Source organism: Crocodylus siamensis, chromosome 14 (assembly GCF_052110815.1).
Source record: "Crocodylus siamensis isolate JL-2025a chromosome 14, ASM5211081v1, whole genome shotgun sequence".
Lineage (NCBI taxonomy): Eukaryota > Metazoa > Chordata > Crocodylia > Crocodylidae > Crocodylus > Crocodylus siamensis.
Window position 1 is genome coordinate 15,955,795 of NC_143408.1, and position 17,629 is coordinate 15,973,423.

The 17,629-nt window shown below is 46.7% G+C and overlaps 1 protein-coding gene across 6 annotated transcripts in view; it reads right to left on the bottom strand.

The window, feature by feature from the left end:
• Positions 1–17,629, bottom strand: part of KIRREL3 (kirre like nephrin family adhesion molecule 3) — an 839,191-nt gene that overhangs the window by 70,941 nt on the left and 750,621 nt on the right. For all 6 annotated transcript variants that reach the window (XM_090027372.1, XM_090027369.1, XM_090027368.1 and 3 more), the window contains one exon: positions 4,458–4,584. In XM_090027372.1, the coding sequence (XP_089883498.1) occupies positions 4,458–4,584 (127 nt within the window). The remainder of the gene's footprint in view (positions 1–4,457; positions 4,585–17,629) is intronic.

A 17,629-nucleotide genomic window follows, 5' to 3' on the forward strand; every position in this document is an offset into this window, starting at 1 on the left:
ATTGGAACACTGTATAAAGGCTGCAGGCACTTGCAGCCTTCAGAGTCAGGTTCTGTGGACCACCTTTTGGGGCATTTAGATTAGACATTTTCTTTCACCCTTCCTTTCCCTATGCTATACACCTGCCATATAGCTCAACTAGCATCTTCTTCTTCTTCTGTCAAGCCCATTCATTATTAAAGACCAGATCACAAAGAGGTTAAACAGAGTGGACTTGCCATGAATTGTGTATATTTGTGCCAGAGCACGTGTTAGGGAACTGAGTCCCTAGACTTCTGCTGGAGAGGAATTGTTCCCAAATGGCACAAACTTTATTTGCTCCCTTGTCAGATCCGCAGTGTAAATCAAAGGTGGCCAAAGTTCCAAGAGACTTTGGGGAAGCATTTCCCAAGTCACTGTCAGTGAATGCTGCTTTGGCATATTATGCACTGAATTCAGTGGGGGGGGACTGGTGGGGGGGGGACTGGAGCAGGCTCCTTGGTTCTTCCCCCCTCTAAATTTATTGCTTTGTTTTCTGCAAAGTATTAATTATAATTAAATCCAGCTGCCAGTAGGTAAGAAGCATGCAAAAGTCCTGTGCTGAGTTGAAGTCAAAGGAGTGGTTGGTTTTCAGTGGCCCTTCTTTGTTGCCCTTGGCTTCCCTGCTTAGCATTATTGGCATTTAAAATGAAACTGTACTGCTGCCTGGGCTGCTTTCCCACTTGCTTTCATCTCCTCATGACAGTGAATTGAGCCGGAAGCGTGCCGTTTGTCACAGGTGAGAAACTATACAAAATGCATGTTCTATTTTATACTGTTCCCAGCTTGGCATTCAGCTTCCGTACAGTATGGTCTGGCACAGGACACTAGACTGGGAGTCAGGAGACCTGGATTGTTACTGAACTGCACTGTGACTTCGATCAAAGCATTTCTCCCCTATGTGTCCCTGTTTCCTCATCTACATAAAAGGATGCTCTTTCCTTTGGAAGCTGGCTCCCCCAGACAGCAAAGAGTGGGAGATGTGTGGGACTAGGAAAAAGCAAGTAAGCTTGAGGCTGTATGGCTTGCTGAGATCACTGCTGCTCTGAAAAGGGATGGGTCCTGGATACTAGCCTGGATCTTTGCTTCCTGATGGAGTGGAAGTTTCCTTATTATTCTTTAGCCAACAGATATTAAATGCAAGGTGCAGTGGCTCAGGTCTAAGAAAAGGGCTAATGAGGAGTCTGCTGGCTAACGCTTAATTTGTGGCTTGTCCTTCTGTGCTGGGATGTTACAGAGAAGTGGGTTCAAACTGTGCAGCTGGGTTACTGCTACTTGGGCATATGAAGTGAAATGGGATCCTGACCTGAGCTTGTGGCCTGGACAAGGCTTTGATTTTTCACTTGTACAATGGGGATAATAGCACTGCTCTCCCTCATCATGGAGGTTTGCATATCAGCACATTAAAGAATAATCATCTAGATACCATCATGATGCGTGGCATAGATAGGACAAAAATGACCCTCCAACTAAAATCTCTCTGTGATCAATTAACCATGGTATTTTTGCAGTAATGTAGAGACTTTTACTCCAGGATCTTTTAATTTTACTTCAGTCCACAACATGATCGTCAGTATTGATGATATGGGATGTGGAGCCTTCTGCTTCCAGGTAACGGGCTGAAACCAAGTCCTCATTGGTAGGGACAGAAAACTATTAACAATGCATGGCTGGCTGGTGGCCTTTGTGAAAGGTTTGCCAACTTCTCAGCCTAGATTCTCCAGGCCAGCTGTCCCTGTAACCACTGTTACAGTTAGCACCACTGCTGGCAGGCTTAGGCAGGCCCTGGGGTCTGAGCCCTGTTCATTTGTTAGTGGGAGGATAGTGGAAGGTGCATTGGCAGGAGAATGGCGATGGGACACTGCCTGGATTTTGGTTCCTCAAGAGATTTCTATTCAAAGGGTAAATAGAGGTTGGGATGTTCAAAGGTGTCCAAATCCCACTGGATTTCAGGTCACCAAATGGCAAGTTGGCACCTTATTCAACACTGAATTCCCATGGAAGTGCTTGCCACATTCATAATGTTCTGACTGAGCTCAACTGCTCTGGGCTGGCAAAGACTGGAAACAGAGCCACAATGGGCATGGGCTGCAGCAGAGGCAGGCAATTATTTTGGGCAGAGAGCTGCTTAACGAGGTTTGGTGAGCTTTCAAGGGCAGCATGGGTAGCCCTGCCCTTTGGCAGTTTCCCCACCTCCTGGTGGACGTCTTGGGACTGGAAGTCCTGCCTCTAACCCCCTGACATTTGCCACCAGAGCTGCTCCCTGTTGCCCCCCGGAAATACTCCTTTTGGGAGTGGGGTTTGCCATCATAGAACCAGAAAAAACCCCACACAAATCATACACTAAAAGCCAAACACCTACTACAACATAATTTAATTTTATTACAAAAAATATTTTTGCCGTCTTTTGTTTTTTGCATACTATATATAGATGTGATTGCATAATGACTCATAAATAAATTCTTAGTCTTGTATATTGGAGGGAGGAGGGGGTTGGGGGTTTATGTGTATGGTGGGGTGTGAGTGTGTATATGGTGGGGATGTGGGGGGTATGGCTTTGTATGTGGGAGGCATAGGGTTATGTTGGGGATTGTGTATATGTGGGGATAAGGTGTGGGTGTGTGGCATTTGTGGGGTGTGAGGGAGGGTGTGTGTGTGTGTGTGTGTGTGTGTGTGTGTGTGTGTGTGGGTACAACCCCCCCCCCCACTCCTCCCATGGTGCAGTAGCAGGTGGGGACACTCAGGGCGCTTGTGCCCAGCACAGGTGCTGGTGCCTGGCAGGGTGCGGCTCTGACCAGCGCTGCACATGGCAGTGAGGAGAGCAGCCCCTGCCAGGCTATCTTTATTGCAGGCACTCCCTGCCATGCATGTGCAGCCCCCACACTTGCATGGCACGGGAGGGAAACCCTATGCACTGGAGCCAGCTGCCTTCAGCATGTGGGGCTTCCCTCCCGTGCTGCACAAGTGTGGGGGCTGCACGTGCGTGGTGTGGAGCACTGGTGATAGAGAAGGCCCCATGGCAGCTGTGCTTCTTGCTGCCATGTGCAGTGCTAGCTGGGGCCATGCCCCACTGGGCATCAGTGCCTGCGCCAGGCACAAGTACTCTGAGCACCTCCACCTACTGCTGCTGCTGCCTGCCAGGGCTGTGCACCATGGGGGTAGTGTGAGGGGGTCACCCCCCCTTCCCTCATACCCACGGCCTGCCCACCCGAGCTCCGTGCTGCTTGCCAGCCCCATGGTCTGTGCTCCTACCCAGCTGCAGCTCCACCCCTGCCCCCACCACTTCCCTATCTGCTGCCCGGAGCGAGCGGGAAGCCAAGCAGGTCCCTGATGGCTGCAGCTGTGGCAGCAACAGCTCTGTCTGGAAGCTGTTTGCTGGCCAGGGCAGAAACTACCACTCACAAGGTGAGGCACAATAGGATATGTTGGAGTTGGAGAAGGGCTGGGTGGGGTACAGTTAGTTGGTGGGCAGCATGGGCTGGATGAAAGTGCCTGACAGGCTGGGTTCGGCCTGTGGGCTGTATCTTGCCTGCCTTGGGAGACAATCTCTGCACTTAAAATACCCTGCTTAATACTGGCAGCCATTAATATATCAGGCAGATAGGGCTTGCCATCTGAAATTCGCATATATACCAACAACAAAGTTATCGTTTATATCGTGCTAAGGATGCTGGCACTTTCGGCAGACTCAGCCAGTCTAATCTCATTATGGAGCAACACATTAAATAGTGGTTTGAGTAGTCACTGTAATTGGTCCTTAACAAGGTGTGAACGACTGATTGATTGAGTCTGTCAGGGTATTTACCACTAAGTTTAACTACTGTGAAGTGCTGACATGGAGAAATACAGCCCAAATCAGGAGCAAGCTGCTTAAATAAAGATGATTAAGCTATGTACACGTTTGAGATGGGCTACATGGTTTTATCATCTGCTACTTAAAGTGGGCAGGTTGCGTTATCCCAGCCTGCCTGTTATATGTAGTGAAGACTGAATTCATTATGCTGTTGTATTGGCTGATGTGAGCTGTAGTTGTGGGGGCAGCTACCAAACCAAGAAGCACAAGGAAGGTGATGACTCCATGAAGGATGTGAATCGAAGTGTTTCAAACATCAGTAAAAAAGTTCAGTTGGATCTCAGAGTGAAAGTCCATGGTGAGTTTTATTTCACTTGGGATGTATTAACCCATCTATAATCAGGAACTTGATAATGGTCCCCTAATTTTGTGACTCTATTTGTCCCTTAGAGGAACAACCAGTGCATTGTCCAAAGGAGGTGAGGTGGCTGCAAAAGATCTAGATAGGAACCACTTAAGTCCATCTGAAGATAGGAATTGCCTCCAGAATAATTATCTACTGCTAAATAGATAAATCAGCACTTCCCCATCATGAGCTGTCTGTACAACAGAGCCAAACCAAAAACTAAAGAAAAATATGAGGTACCGTTGACAGTCAGAGTCACCTCCCGTTCTCCTGCGCCCACCCGTGGAACCACTGCTCGGCAGACATATTTCCCAGCATCCTCCTGACGGACAGACTTTAGTGTCAATGTGTTCTCGTTGCTCAGGACCTGGAAGAGAGGATAGGTGTGCTTTAAAAAAGGGTAATATAAAGCCATCCAGAATATGCATGTATTTTGAAAAGCCAGAAGGACACTTCTAACTCAGTGCTCAGGATTCACTGGGAGGATGAAACCAGACTTGAGATAAATGGAAGCATTGGTACTGCAAGAAAACTTCTTACAATGTTCTAGTGACTAGACCTTGTATAGAGGTCCTTGAACCTCTCTTATTGGCTCCCAGTACAGTTCGGTAGTTGTTCATTTGTTTGTGCATTCATTCACAGAATAACGCTAAAGAAAATGCTATTTTTTAAAATTATGCAAGCTCAACATCTTCTCTGTGCCTCACAGAAATGATAAGTGAGGCCTCTTACCTAAAAAGGGAACATAGAGAGAGAGGGATTTTGGAGAACATATTTTTTCATTATTCAAGTTTTGCAAATATTTCCTTTTGATCACATTTTGCAAATATTTTGTTGACAAGTCTCGCCTCTTATTTTAAAACGGAATCTTTCAAAATCTTAACAAAATTTGAAACATTTCAACCAGTTCTAGCAACTAGCAAACCTAGAAACATCTTCAAAGACAAACAAAGCTCCAGTGCCCAATCAAAGTGACACCGAAAAGCTTTGTAAGTAGTCATCCACTCACAGTACATGATCCCTACAAAATACAAATTCACAAAGGAATGGAAAGGTTTGTAGTGTTGCTCAGAAAGGTGTTATCCATAATTTTTGATGAATGTGAAGCTGGCTGGTCCTTAGATGTGAATGGCCATCCTCCCACTCCACGGAGAATAGCTCTGGACAACATTTTTTCAGATGCATATTTTATTTGCTGGAATTTTGGATCAACTGGCACTGTTCATGAATTCAGTGAGTCATTTTAGTTGAAAAAAAATGTGAGAAAACATTGAAAAAAAGCCAAAGTCAAAACATGTTTTTAAGGCAATTTCAGAATAAAATTTAAAAATGACTAAAAAGCTCGATATTTCATTTAGAAATTCAACTTTAGAAAAAAAAGATAACATGATCAAGTTCCAAACATTTTGTTCAGCTACAAATGATCTTTTTTCCACACTTTTTAATTTAGCCAATAGCAGACCAAATGAATTTGCTTGCTTTTATTTTAACACTTCCAGATTGTTCACCAAATGGGAAAGAAACAGAAACAGTGAGTAAACAAGTGTCCCTATAGGGTGCTTGTACATGTGACAGGGGTTTAGCCCTCGGGGTTTTATTCTATTCTATGGCTTTTCATTGAAACCCACCGTCTCAATGTAGAGGCTTCCGTTACTGTTGTTACAGTGAGGGGCCTGATCCTTTTTTTTTCCGGTGGAGACTGCCTGCAGCTGTGGGTGAGTTGACGGCAGGCCAAGTGGCCCCTGAACTGCAGGGGGTCCTAGTCCTTCCCTTTGCAGTGGCAGTGCACCCTGGGGTCACCCGGGTGGGCTGCTAGAGGGCCGGGTGCTGCCCCAGCTCAGAAGCAGCCCCTGGTGCATCCAACTCTTTTCTGAGCCCGCTGGGACTTCCAGCGCCCCCTGCACTGGACCCACCACTTTCCTGCTGCCTGGGATCACCTGGGAACAGGCTGGCTTGCCCCTGGGGCAGCACGGGTAGGTGGTAGGAGGGTAGCTGGGTGTGCTGGCAGCTGGGTGCCAGGGATGTGCATGGGGGGCTGGAAGCCTGGGCAGACTTGGGGAAGCTCGGGCTTGGTGGGCTTCCAGAGCCCTGTGCACTGTCCCTGCCATCTTCTCCACCCATCAGCACACCCAGCCGCCCTCCTGCCACCTCCCTGAACTGCCCCAGGGGCAAGTCAGCCCCTTTCTGGGTGGTCCCAAGCAGCGGGAAGGTGGTGGGGACAGTGCACGGGAAACTGGAAGCCCCGGTGGGCATGGGGAAGGGTTGGATTTGGTTGGGTGCTGCCTGCAAGCTGAGGCAGCATCCTGTCTGCGAGCAGTCTACCTGGATGTCCCTAGGGGACTCCAGCACCACAGAGGGAAGGACCGGGGTGCCCTGCAGCTCAGAGGCTGCTTGGCCTGCTGGGCGGGCAGGCTCAGGGGCAGGGGGGGAAAGGATCAAGCCCCTCGCCACTTCTGCCTTCAGTAGGTGCCTGTGGCTGCCAGGCACCTGCTAAATGGAGAAGTGGCAAGGGTCCCAATGCTTTTTTTCAGCAAAGCCTGCCCACCTCTCCCACGGCTGGAGGGCGGGACCAGAACGGGATGTGAGCTGTCAGATAACAGGCTGCAACCTTACAAATAGCAACATTGCAAACAAAACTACATGGGGCTGTGGTTTAATTTGCAACATTGCAAACTCATTTGAAACCCCCAAACCTTGCACACGTGTAATGTGTGATGCTGTTAATCCAGACAAAGGAAACTTTTGTCACATGTACACGGTGACAATCATAATGTGTAAAAATGCCCTTAGCTTTCAAGTGTTAGGAGAGAATTGAGAGCAGCAGATGGTCTTGCTGGTACCTTATCTAAAGAGTATACAAAGAGTGAGATAAATGTAATTAATGCCAGTACCGTGTGCCCCTGCATAGCTCTTACAGGTGTGTCAATACACCTTCTGTGTGAGACTGGGCACATAGCTCAGAAGTAGGTTCACACCTCACCCCATAAGGAAGGCTTGGGAGAGCCTGCACACAGTGTCGGGGCCTGGGTTCAGGGCTTCACTGAGTTGTCTGTTCCACAAATGTGTGGGCCCAGCCGAGTGCAAGAGGGCAGGGTTTGTCTTGGCATACCCAGTCCCACTCTGGGGGCAGTGTTGACCTATGCTGAATAAATAGATCATGTAAGCCATTGCCTCCTCATGAAGTCAGAAATTTTCTCTCAGATACCAGGCTAGTTTTTCAGCTTCAGCAGTATCAGCTTCTGTATTCAAGATCCCTTGGATTTGGAGTCATTTCTGATAAATGACCCTAGCAAGTATGCCATTGACAAAACTTTAAGATATTTGTGGGTACATATGGAGGTTTATGTATCCACAAGTTATCTTAAAGTTTTGTTAATGGCAGTCCCCGACCAACAGGCTAATATGTGACAGCTGATGTATAACCCCAGTGAGCTCCAACAAGCCCAAGGCTATTCTTGTGCTGGCTGATAGTAGCAGAGCGCTACCGTGAGACACCAGGGATTGCTGGTGGCTTAGCTGGGGTAGCCTTGCATCAGGAATGCCAATCTGAGTTCATGGTTTGCACCATTATCTTGCCTCAAAATGTGCACAAGGCATATACTGCCCCATCTCTGCGCCCACTCAAGCTGGGAACAAATAAGAATTAGACGTGAATACAGGAGGCTTCGACTGCTCAGAGACTCTGCCACCTTGTTACATGATTGCAAATGTTTATTGCTTGAGGTCAAAATGTTACTGTGTGAACTGCACCCTTGGGAAGCTTAGCCCCCCACACATTTAAAGGAGGGGGGTCTATTCCCTCCCTTTGCAGCCAAGGCAGTAGATGTAATTATGCTTTTTATTTTCTATATCATCCTATCAGTGCTAATGAAAGTGAATCTGGTGGGCTGAGAAGAAAGCCAACCTTGGTGTGAGTTGTTCATGCTCTGCTGGTCACGCTAATGACCTCAGAACATGCCCCCTTGTATCGTATCATAGCACAGGGGATCTTTAATATTCTTATAGCGAAGAGCCGGACAGCAGAGAAATCAAGCAAGTTCCTTACTGCATTTGCTGAGCTGCAGTCTCAGACCTTTTGCCCAGCGATCTCAAAGCTGGTGACAAACCATGAAGTTAGCCTGATGGCATCCTGCCAGGGATGGATTATTATCTCATCTTTGCAAATCAGGGGACTGTGATGCAGACAGACAACAGCATTAGTAGCACAGCTGGGACTAGAAGTCATGAGCCTTGATTCTCAGAGCTTGACTTCACTAACAGCTTGAGTTGTGCCTCTGACTAAACTGGGTGGCTGAGGGCTGGAGCAGGGCTAGGCACATACCATAAAAGATGGTAGGTGGATACCAATGAGCCAGCTATTCTGAACCCTGGGGCAGTGGCCCAGTAAAATTATGTGCCATCTGTCTGGTGAGAGCTAGTGTTTTGATGCCTTTTTCCCTGGCAACTCGGGGGTCTCCATCAGCTGAGGTTTACTGCTGCTCTCTGCATCTTTGAATCTATCTTATAAACCTGCTGAAATGTGGACTGCTAGACGTGCTGCCCTACTGGCCCGTCGGTACAATTAGCAGGTTTATTAAAACTCGAAAAGTGCTGAAGCAAAGAAGTCTGATCGAGGCAGTCAGCAAAACCCCAGCACCTATGGTATTTAGAATGTGATGAGTCTAAAGCAAATATCGGCTTTTGGAGTATTTTTAATTACCTGTGAAAGAAGCTCATGCCGGTGGCTAATTTCCCATTTATACAACTATATGTCAGAGTGAACATGTTGCTAACTTGGATTTGCATCAACTTTCTATGGTGGCTTTTGCATGCTGGCCAGGACCATGCTTTCCCCTCCCTCCCTCTGACAAAGTGATGGGGGGAGGCTGTCGTTCTCCTAATGACAATTGGTGTCCCTTTGGATTTGTTCCCTTTTGCCATTTTGGCATGTTTGCATTGTAAACATATCCCGTACATTAGTTATTGCCATTGCTGCATGTCTGATCTTGCAGCCAATTCCTTCAGTCGTTCTGGGATTTAAGCTGATGCTTAGCAAAACACTAAATGCCCTTAGCAGTAGTTATACACACAGTAAAGGCATCTTATTTTCAACTGGTGCAGTATGGGGAAATGCTGAGATCAGACTACTTGCGTTTAGAATTCTGGTCTGGATTTGAGTTTTCTAAAAGTTATAGCGGCACTTTCAAAACCATTGCAATGCTGCTATCCTGAATGGCATATACGCTGGCTGTATATACCCATATCTATCTTACTGCTTGGGTGGGGCAGGATTAATCTGGGGAGTGATTCTTCTTGTGTGGAAAGTATTTCCTATGATCAGTGGGAAATTGTGATCCCAAAGAATACAGGAATTGCATGGATTCATAGCAGGCAGATCCTGCCTGACTCACCTTGTTTCTTTTTATGACCAGGTCACAAAATGCTTAGATGTAGGAGTTGAGGTAGATGTCATTTACTTGGATTTTAAAAAGGCCTTTGATACAGTGTCTCATCCCATTCTTATAAATAAACTAAGTGGTTTTGATGTAGGTGATTACACGTTATGTGGGTGGCAAATTGGCTTATGGGATGCACTCAGGGTGGTGGTGGACGGGTCGGTATCGACCTGGAAAGATGTGGGCAGTAGGATCCCCTAAGATTCGGTTCTTGGACCTGCATCATTCAATATCTTCATTAGTGACTTGGATGAGGGTGTGGAAAGCACTCTGTCCAATTCTGCGGACAACACCAAATTATGGGGCAAAGTAAACACACGGGTATCACAGTGGCAGAATGGGATTTCCGAGTCATAGTAGACTCCAAGATGAACATGAGTCGTCAATGTGATGCTAACATGAGTCGTCAAGTAAAGCTAGCCCCACTCGATCATGCATTAGCAGGTGCCTCACAAACAGGTCTTGGGAGGTGATGCTTCCCCTCTATGCGGCATTGGTCAGGCTACAGTTGGAGTACTGCATCCAGTTTTGGGTGCCACGCTTCAAGAACAATGTGGATAACCTTGAGAGCACCCAGAGGAACGTCCACATGGTTAAGGGCTTGCAGGCCAAGCCCTATGAGGAGAGACTAAGGGACGTGGATTTCTTCAGCTTCTGCAAGAGAAGGCTGAGAGGTGATCTTGTGCCTGCCTACAAATTCATCAGGGGAGGGCAGCAGGGAATAGGAGATGCTCTGTTTACTATGGTACCCCCTGGAGTAACTAGGAACAATGGCCACAAATTGATGGAGGGCAGATTTAGTTTGGACGTTAGAAAGAACTTCTTTACGGTAAGGGTGGCCAGAATCTGGAGTGGGCTTCCAAGGGAGGTGGTGCTCTCCCCTACCGTGACTGGACAAGCACCAGGCTGGGGTCATCTGACCCCAGTGCTCTTTCCTGCCTAGGGCAGGGGGTCAGACTCAATCTCTCGAGGGCCCTTGAGACCCTAAAAATCTATGAAACCCCTGTATTTAATCCACCAGTGTCACTGCTCATTGCTAAACCCATCACTTCCCCCATAGGTTCCTTCTGTTTTACCCTTTCCAGCTTCCCCCTTTTCTCTTTCCTATATGTTGATCTCAACCTCTCCTTAAGTTCTCACCCTTTCCATGAAGCACCCCAATTCCTTGAGCTTTGGGTGCGGTGGGGGTTTCTCACAAGGCGATGGGAGCCAGAAGATATTTTCCCACCCTCTCCCTTGCCCTCAGCCTTGCTGTGGAATGAAGCTATTTTTATGCTGCTTCTCTTATGGCCCAGATGCCTAAAAGACGCATCTTGTTCAGTGGGTTGTATGGTTCCACTGAGGGAATGGGATACAGGGAGGCAATGACGGGTGCTGCTGCCTTCCCTTCCCCCATCCTGCACTACAGTGCAGAGAGTTTGAGGTTAGGGAGGAGACACTGTCTCCCCTGCCTGCAGGTTGATGGGGAGAAATGCCACCCCATCCTAGCTTGCCTGTATTCAAACACAAGCTCACGAGTCACGGTTGTAGAGAAGTGCTTGACTGACACCCTTGGTATCCTAGAGTCCTCTTTCACAGAACAGGCAAGGCCATGGTAGCACCAGTGAAAACTTCCTTGTCCTGCTCCACCAACCCCATCAGCCTCAGCCCTGAGTGACCTAACTCCTCACCTAGTTTCCTACATACTTACCCCCGCATGCCATTGCTATGGTCCACCACAGGTAGCCCCAGCCTGATGGACCCAGTTTATGCCTGTCCTTAGTGATGGCAACACCTCTGCTCCTTGGACAGCTCGGCCTGCTGGCTTCCACCCTTTCTGACTGGGATTGCTTTGCTCCTGTTCAGCATGTAGCACACATGGGTGGCTCAATGGGGGATGGAAGACTGCAGGGAAGCAGAATTGGCTTCATGAGGGGGGCAAGATGTCTGTTGAAGACCAAACTTACCTTATTGGAATGAATCCCCACGTGACTAAATCCATTTACTTTTATCTTAAAAGATCCACTGAAGGCTGGAGGCGTGGGTGAAAGTCTTAGTGAAGGCAAAGCCAGGGGGAATAGGTCAGTGTGACAGGGGGGTTGACTGGGAACAGGAGACATGGAGTACAGCAAGCTGCAGTGCCTGATTCCATAATTCACTGCCTGTGCTGGGAGCTGGTCAGCTTTACGGAGAAGCATTAACTGTCAGCTTCCCTTGAAGTAAATGGAAGCCATTGTGATGAACAATGCTAATGTCTTTATTAGTTTAAACCATCTTGAGATTTAGTCTTGAGCAGTGCAGGCTCCAAAGAAGCCATTCATCAGCTAGAGGGAGCCAAAGAAAAGGCGAGACCACGTCTGCATTTGTAGGCCAAGTCATTTTTTAACTCCTGACTCCTAATGCACTGAACAGATTTACCGCTACATTTCTCAGCCTTAAACCTAAGTGTTGTAAACTGATAGGAAAAGGATTGAATCTCCACAATTGCTGCAAATCTCAGAGCAACCTCAGCTGTGGCTTCATGACCAAGATCTTCGTTAAGACTGACAAATATCAATGCTGAGTGCTGAAAATGTTCTTTGGGCTGTACAATGTGGAACAGAAAGTGCCTGCCCAAAGAGGATTATCAGATGGCACCTGCACCCAGGACCATAATATAAAAAGAAAGCATGTTGGGTTCTGAGCAGAAGTGAAAATCTGCCCATCAGTCCCGGACCTAGATTTGAACAGAGTTCTTTCCAAAATCAAGTCCTAATGGTACGTGCTGAGCACTTCATAATCTGGTCCTGAAAAAGCCTTTTATTTATAGACAGTCACTGCTTTAATTAAGGCTGCATAATAGTTTTAATTTTAACTTCTTTTGCATTGCTTATTACTTCCTGAAATTATCACCTCACTGGATTATGTTTCCCCTGTTTGGTGGCTGTCTATCTATCCAGTTAGCTGACTAGATGCTTCTTCTATACAGCTGGTTTTCTAAATGCCTTGCATGCTCCAGTGGAAAGCAGCATTACATGTAAAACAACAAACAATTCCAGAATGCTAGGCTGTTTTATATAATGATGATGATGACAATAACAATAATAATAGCTGCAAATTCACATCAGGACAATGGCTAGGGGATTGCTGACCAAGAGAGGTTCTTCAGCTGTGATTTAGGTCATCAGTTCCTCCAAGGCTGTCATTACCTGTTGGTAATGGCCTTTGTCAAAGTCATTGTGGCTTGACTAAATAAGGTGCAAATCTACCCTGCTTTCTGCTTGACTTCAGACTAACAGGGCTAACCATACAGCTCTTGACTAAATACTCAAAGATATACTAAGTGTAGACCTTAACCTGATGGCAAACGCCCTGCAGAGACACAGCTGTCCTCAGCTCGCTGAATCCATGCTGTTCTTTCTCGCACTCTGGCTGCCTGGGAACGGGATGGAGACGAAGTGTGTGACTCAGCCTCTCTAACAATGTGCCTTTATTGGGGCAGTTGAATTTACCCAGCAATCTTTATACATGGGGCCACAATTTTAGCTGGTGTAAACCAGTGCACATCACTGACTTCAGCTGAATACAGCCCACATTACACCAGCTCAGTAACTTGTGCATAGATTTCGTGTGCTTTCAGAACAGCTTTCTGAGCACATGGCACTTCTCCTTTGCAGAACGGGGACAGAGAAGCACAGGCATTACCAGACAGGATTGTACTCATGGGCCTTCCGCCCAGTATTCAGTCTCTGATAGCAGCCAGGAACAGATGCCTCAGAGGAAAGTGTAAAAATCCTGCAGTACTGGCAGGGGGATAACCAACTCCCTTCTCCACAGCCCTTACCTCTCCTCATCTCAGCTTGGTCTCTAATAGCAATTGGTTTAATCGTGTCCAGAATTTGTCCTCATTAACTGCTTGACTTCAGACTAATGGGGACAACTCTGGGTATTTTTGAAATCCATATAGTGGAATCAGGCCTCTAGCTTGCATGGCAAGCAGTGCTATTGACTGATCAACTTTGCTTTAAATTTGTGCAGCTGTATTTACAAACTAGATATATGGCTTTGGGTGTCACTTTGCAGATGGCAAGATCAACCCTTTTTGGGCTTCAGTTTCAAAGGGGCGTACCTAAAGTTACTATCCATGCCTGGAAGTATGGTTTAAACTTCTTGGGACTTCTTTAGAATTTAGCATAACATCACTTAGTTTTCTCATCAGCAAGGCAGGAATAACAATATCTACTGCCTCCCAGGGCTGGATCAGCCTTGATTAATATTTGTAAAGCATATTAAACTTTCTTCAGTTGAATTTGAAATGTAAATTCTATGACTCTTGGGCCAGATCTGGGCTTCCACATCCTAACAAAACTCCAGCCCCTTTAGGGAAGATAAGGAATTTGGTATACAGCCCTTCATTTTCAATCTCCCTCTTCTCATCACAGAAAAAAAAAAAGGCTGGAAGCCCTAGGAGTTCATTTAGGTAGGACCGTCCCTGTCTAAGTCATTCCAGACAAATATTTGTCTGACCTGCCTTTCCTGCACCTAAAGCATCCAATGACTTCCACAGCCTCTCTAGACAATGGGTGTGTCTACATGAGACACTTTACTCCACATTAGACTAATGTAATCTGCAGTAAAGCATCACCATCTACATGTGCGCCATTTGCTAGTACCAATACATACAGGTACAAGAAAAACAGCATATTGACTAATGTGCGAAAGCATGCGTACACCCTGATGAGGAGTGAACTGCTCCCAGTCAGTCCAGGTAGAAGAGGGTAACAGTTGCTGCCTGATGGAGCCCTGATCTCTGCAGGGTGGGGGGGAGCTGTCCTGGCTCCCCTCTAGAGCTGAGACAGCTACACCCCTACACCTGGAAATCTGGGATTGGTACCCAGGAGAGTCTGGAGCTCTCTCTGGCTGTTTAAGGGGGGCAGAGTAGGGTAGGGGGAGCCCATATTTGTTCCCAACAGGTGCATGCTCAGATGTGTGCCTGGGTACAGTTTAATGTGCCTGAATTTTCTGCGTAAAAAATTCAGATGCATTAATTGCACATGTAGATGCACCCATTCAGTTCAAGTACTCAACTACCCTTGTACTTAGAAAGTTTTTTCTTGTATTCAGACTAAATTCCCTTTCTTGCAATTTAAGCCTATTATTTCTTGTCCTTGCCCCTATGGATACAGGGAATAGTTAATCACCATTCTCTTTATAGCAACCACGTTTGTATTTGAAAGCTTTTATCAACTCACCCTTCAGTCTTTTCTTCTCCAGACTAAATAATCCTAGTTCATCAAATCTTTTCTCATGTGGCACGGTTTCTAGACCTTAAATCATTTTTGTTGGTCTCCTCAGGACTCTTGCCAATTTTTCCTTATGTTTCTTGAAGTGCTGTGCCAGAAACTGCACATAGGCAAGGCCTTACCAGTGCTGAACACAGTAGAAAAGGAGTCTATCTAGGTAGGAACATCCTTATCCAAGCCATCCCTGTCACTTTTGCATCAAATATTTTTTCCTAGGAATCTTTGCACTAACAATGTTAAATAACTCTTAAAAAGGTGTGTAGGTTATAGCTGTGCTGGTCTAAGGACATAGGCAGGCAAGGTTCTTTGGGTGAATCTGATCTCTTTTATTAGACCAACCTAAACTTCCAATTATTTAAGTCGGTCTAATAAAAGAGATCAGATTCACCCAAAGAACCTTGTCTGCCTCTTAAATAGGTGAACACCCTTCTCCCTTTAAAGACTAGGTTTGAAGACTCCACTGCCATTGACTTCAACAGGCTTTAGAGCTCATGTCTTGGAAGGGTAAAGTTTGCTAAGAGGCTCTGGGATGGTATGTTGGGGTCAGGAGTGGATGTCTATATGTTGACCAGCAGTGGGACAACAGAATGCTTATTCAGCTTTTCTAGCTATCTTGTGTGAATGCTCAGATTGACCATACTGGAAACTTTTTAAGATGCTCTACAATCCATGAGCTATCTCTGGGATACAGCACTGTCTATATGCCCACGGCAGTGTTGAGTAAATAGCGGGTACTGAGGTTTTAATGATGTGTCAGTGGAGCAGCAGGAGACACAGAACTCACACTACATTGGGAGGGTGAGTGGTTGTTCTGGAAGCTAAATCATGATTGTCTGGAACATTGCTAATTTGCAGGCTGAGCTGCTAACGGGGGGATGGGAGGGTGTCAGCAAATATACAGCCTGCCTAGATGTCTCTTCCATTTGGAGGTTCTCAGCATCTCTCCAGCCAAGTTGGCACTTCCCTGCTTACTGTTTGGTTTGTGGGAGTGCCCCCTCCAATATGGTTAATGGCTCAGAGAGTTGTGGGGAAGCAATTTTTAGTGGAGTCATCGTTCTAAACTGGCATGACCTTGGAGTCTTTGCAGCCACTTCTTATTTACATGTTATTAGGCAAGATGAATGTTGAAAGATTCAGAGGCCAGGAGGGTTCACGATGGCCATCCAGCCTAACCCCTGCATAGCAGGCAATAAAATTTCAGTTAAGGGTTTCTACATTCACTTTATATGGCTGACCAAACCAGAGTAGCCAACTGAAAGAGCAGTCCTCAAATGCTGTCCCACTATCTTGTGAGTCTGATGGCATTCTCAGAAGCATGATACCTAGGAGCAGACAAGGGATTTTGTGCAGGGCTGGATTAACCTTTTAGTGGGCCCTAGGCAAACAAACTCATGGGCCCCGGGCTGGCTGAGACCCCCCTCCAGACCCCGGTGCTGTTACCCACAGGGGGTGGGGCTCAGAGCCGCTGTTAGGAAGCAAACATGGCAGTAAGGCTGGCAGAGGGGAGGGAAAGGGAAGGGAAGGGAGGTGTATGGGGCCATCTGTGCCGCTGCCGTGAAGGGAAGGACTGGGGTGCCCCACAGCTCAGGGCCCTAGGCATGTGCCTAGTTTGCCTATGTGTTAATTCAGCCTTGCTTTTCTGAACACAATAAAGTTCACTAAACTTCCGTGGGTTCCTGCCTGGAGACATTCCCCATGTGGAACCACACAGCTGGACAGTAACAATTTCTACACCTGGCACACTGCAGTGCTGTTTGGGACTTGCAGGCAAGGTTAGATGAGGGAGTTCCCAGTCACTGGACAAGAGGGAGAGAAAGGAAAAAAGGTATTTCTAATCCATAGATAACAGCTGCACTGATGCTTCTTCTGAAGCCTGTTGTTACCTTACTTTAGGGTGCAGGTAGCCAGAGGGCAGGATAACAACCCATTGGTGGGAACAAAGGCGTTTTGGATGTGCTCACTACAATGCAGCCAAGGGAACCTAGTGCTTCTCCAGGCTCCTTTCACAGATCTCAGGAACTACCTCACCTTTGGGCTCCACAATCTCCTCCATTATCCAGTCTCCATTTACTGCTTTGTCTGGGGTCTCAGGCACAGGAATTCCTTTGCAGCCTGGCAGTGTCAAGCCTAGAGGTTTAACCATGGCTTTACATGTTTTGGTAGGAGCAATCACATTGTTTAACAAACAGACAATTTATAAGGTACTACCTGCCAGAAAGAGATTAAATGAAGCTTTGGACTTCACTAAATCAATTCAGCTTCTGTTACGTCTACTGTATGAAGATCTCCTGTAGGCAAGAGAACATCGAAGTGCTGTGTGCTATAGAAACCAGTGTTGCAGCTTCTGGGTATGCTCTCTCAGATTTGCTTGGATCTGTTGTATAAACCTGTGGCTTCTCTTCCTTCCATCCTTCCTAGTATATTGACTTCCCTTGTGCCTCCTTCAAAATTGGAATAGAACAGGTAGATATTGGGCACAAAAGCCAGTACAGCAGGTAGGTCCTGAGGCAGGAGTGGTCTGGACTCTTACACTCTATAGTCACAGAAAACTTCCTGCAACCCATCACTCCAGACTCTAATGACAGATGTTCCTTGTATTCTTGTGAAGCCTGTCTAGAGAACTTCCTATCCTACAGTACAGTTTGACCAGCTGAGCTATGGAGGGCTGAGCATGCTTATGGGCACATCTACATCTTCATTAATGAACTGTAATTAT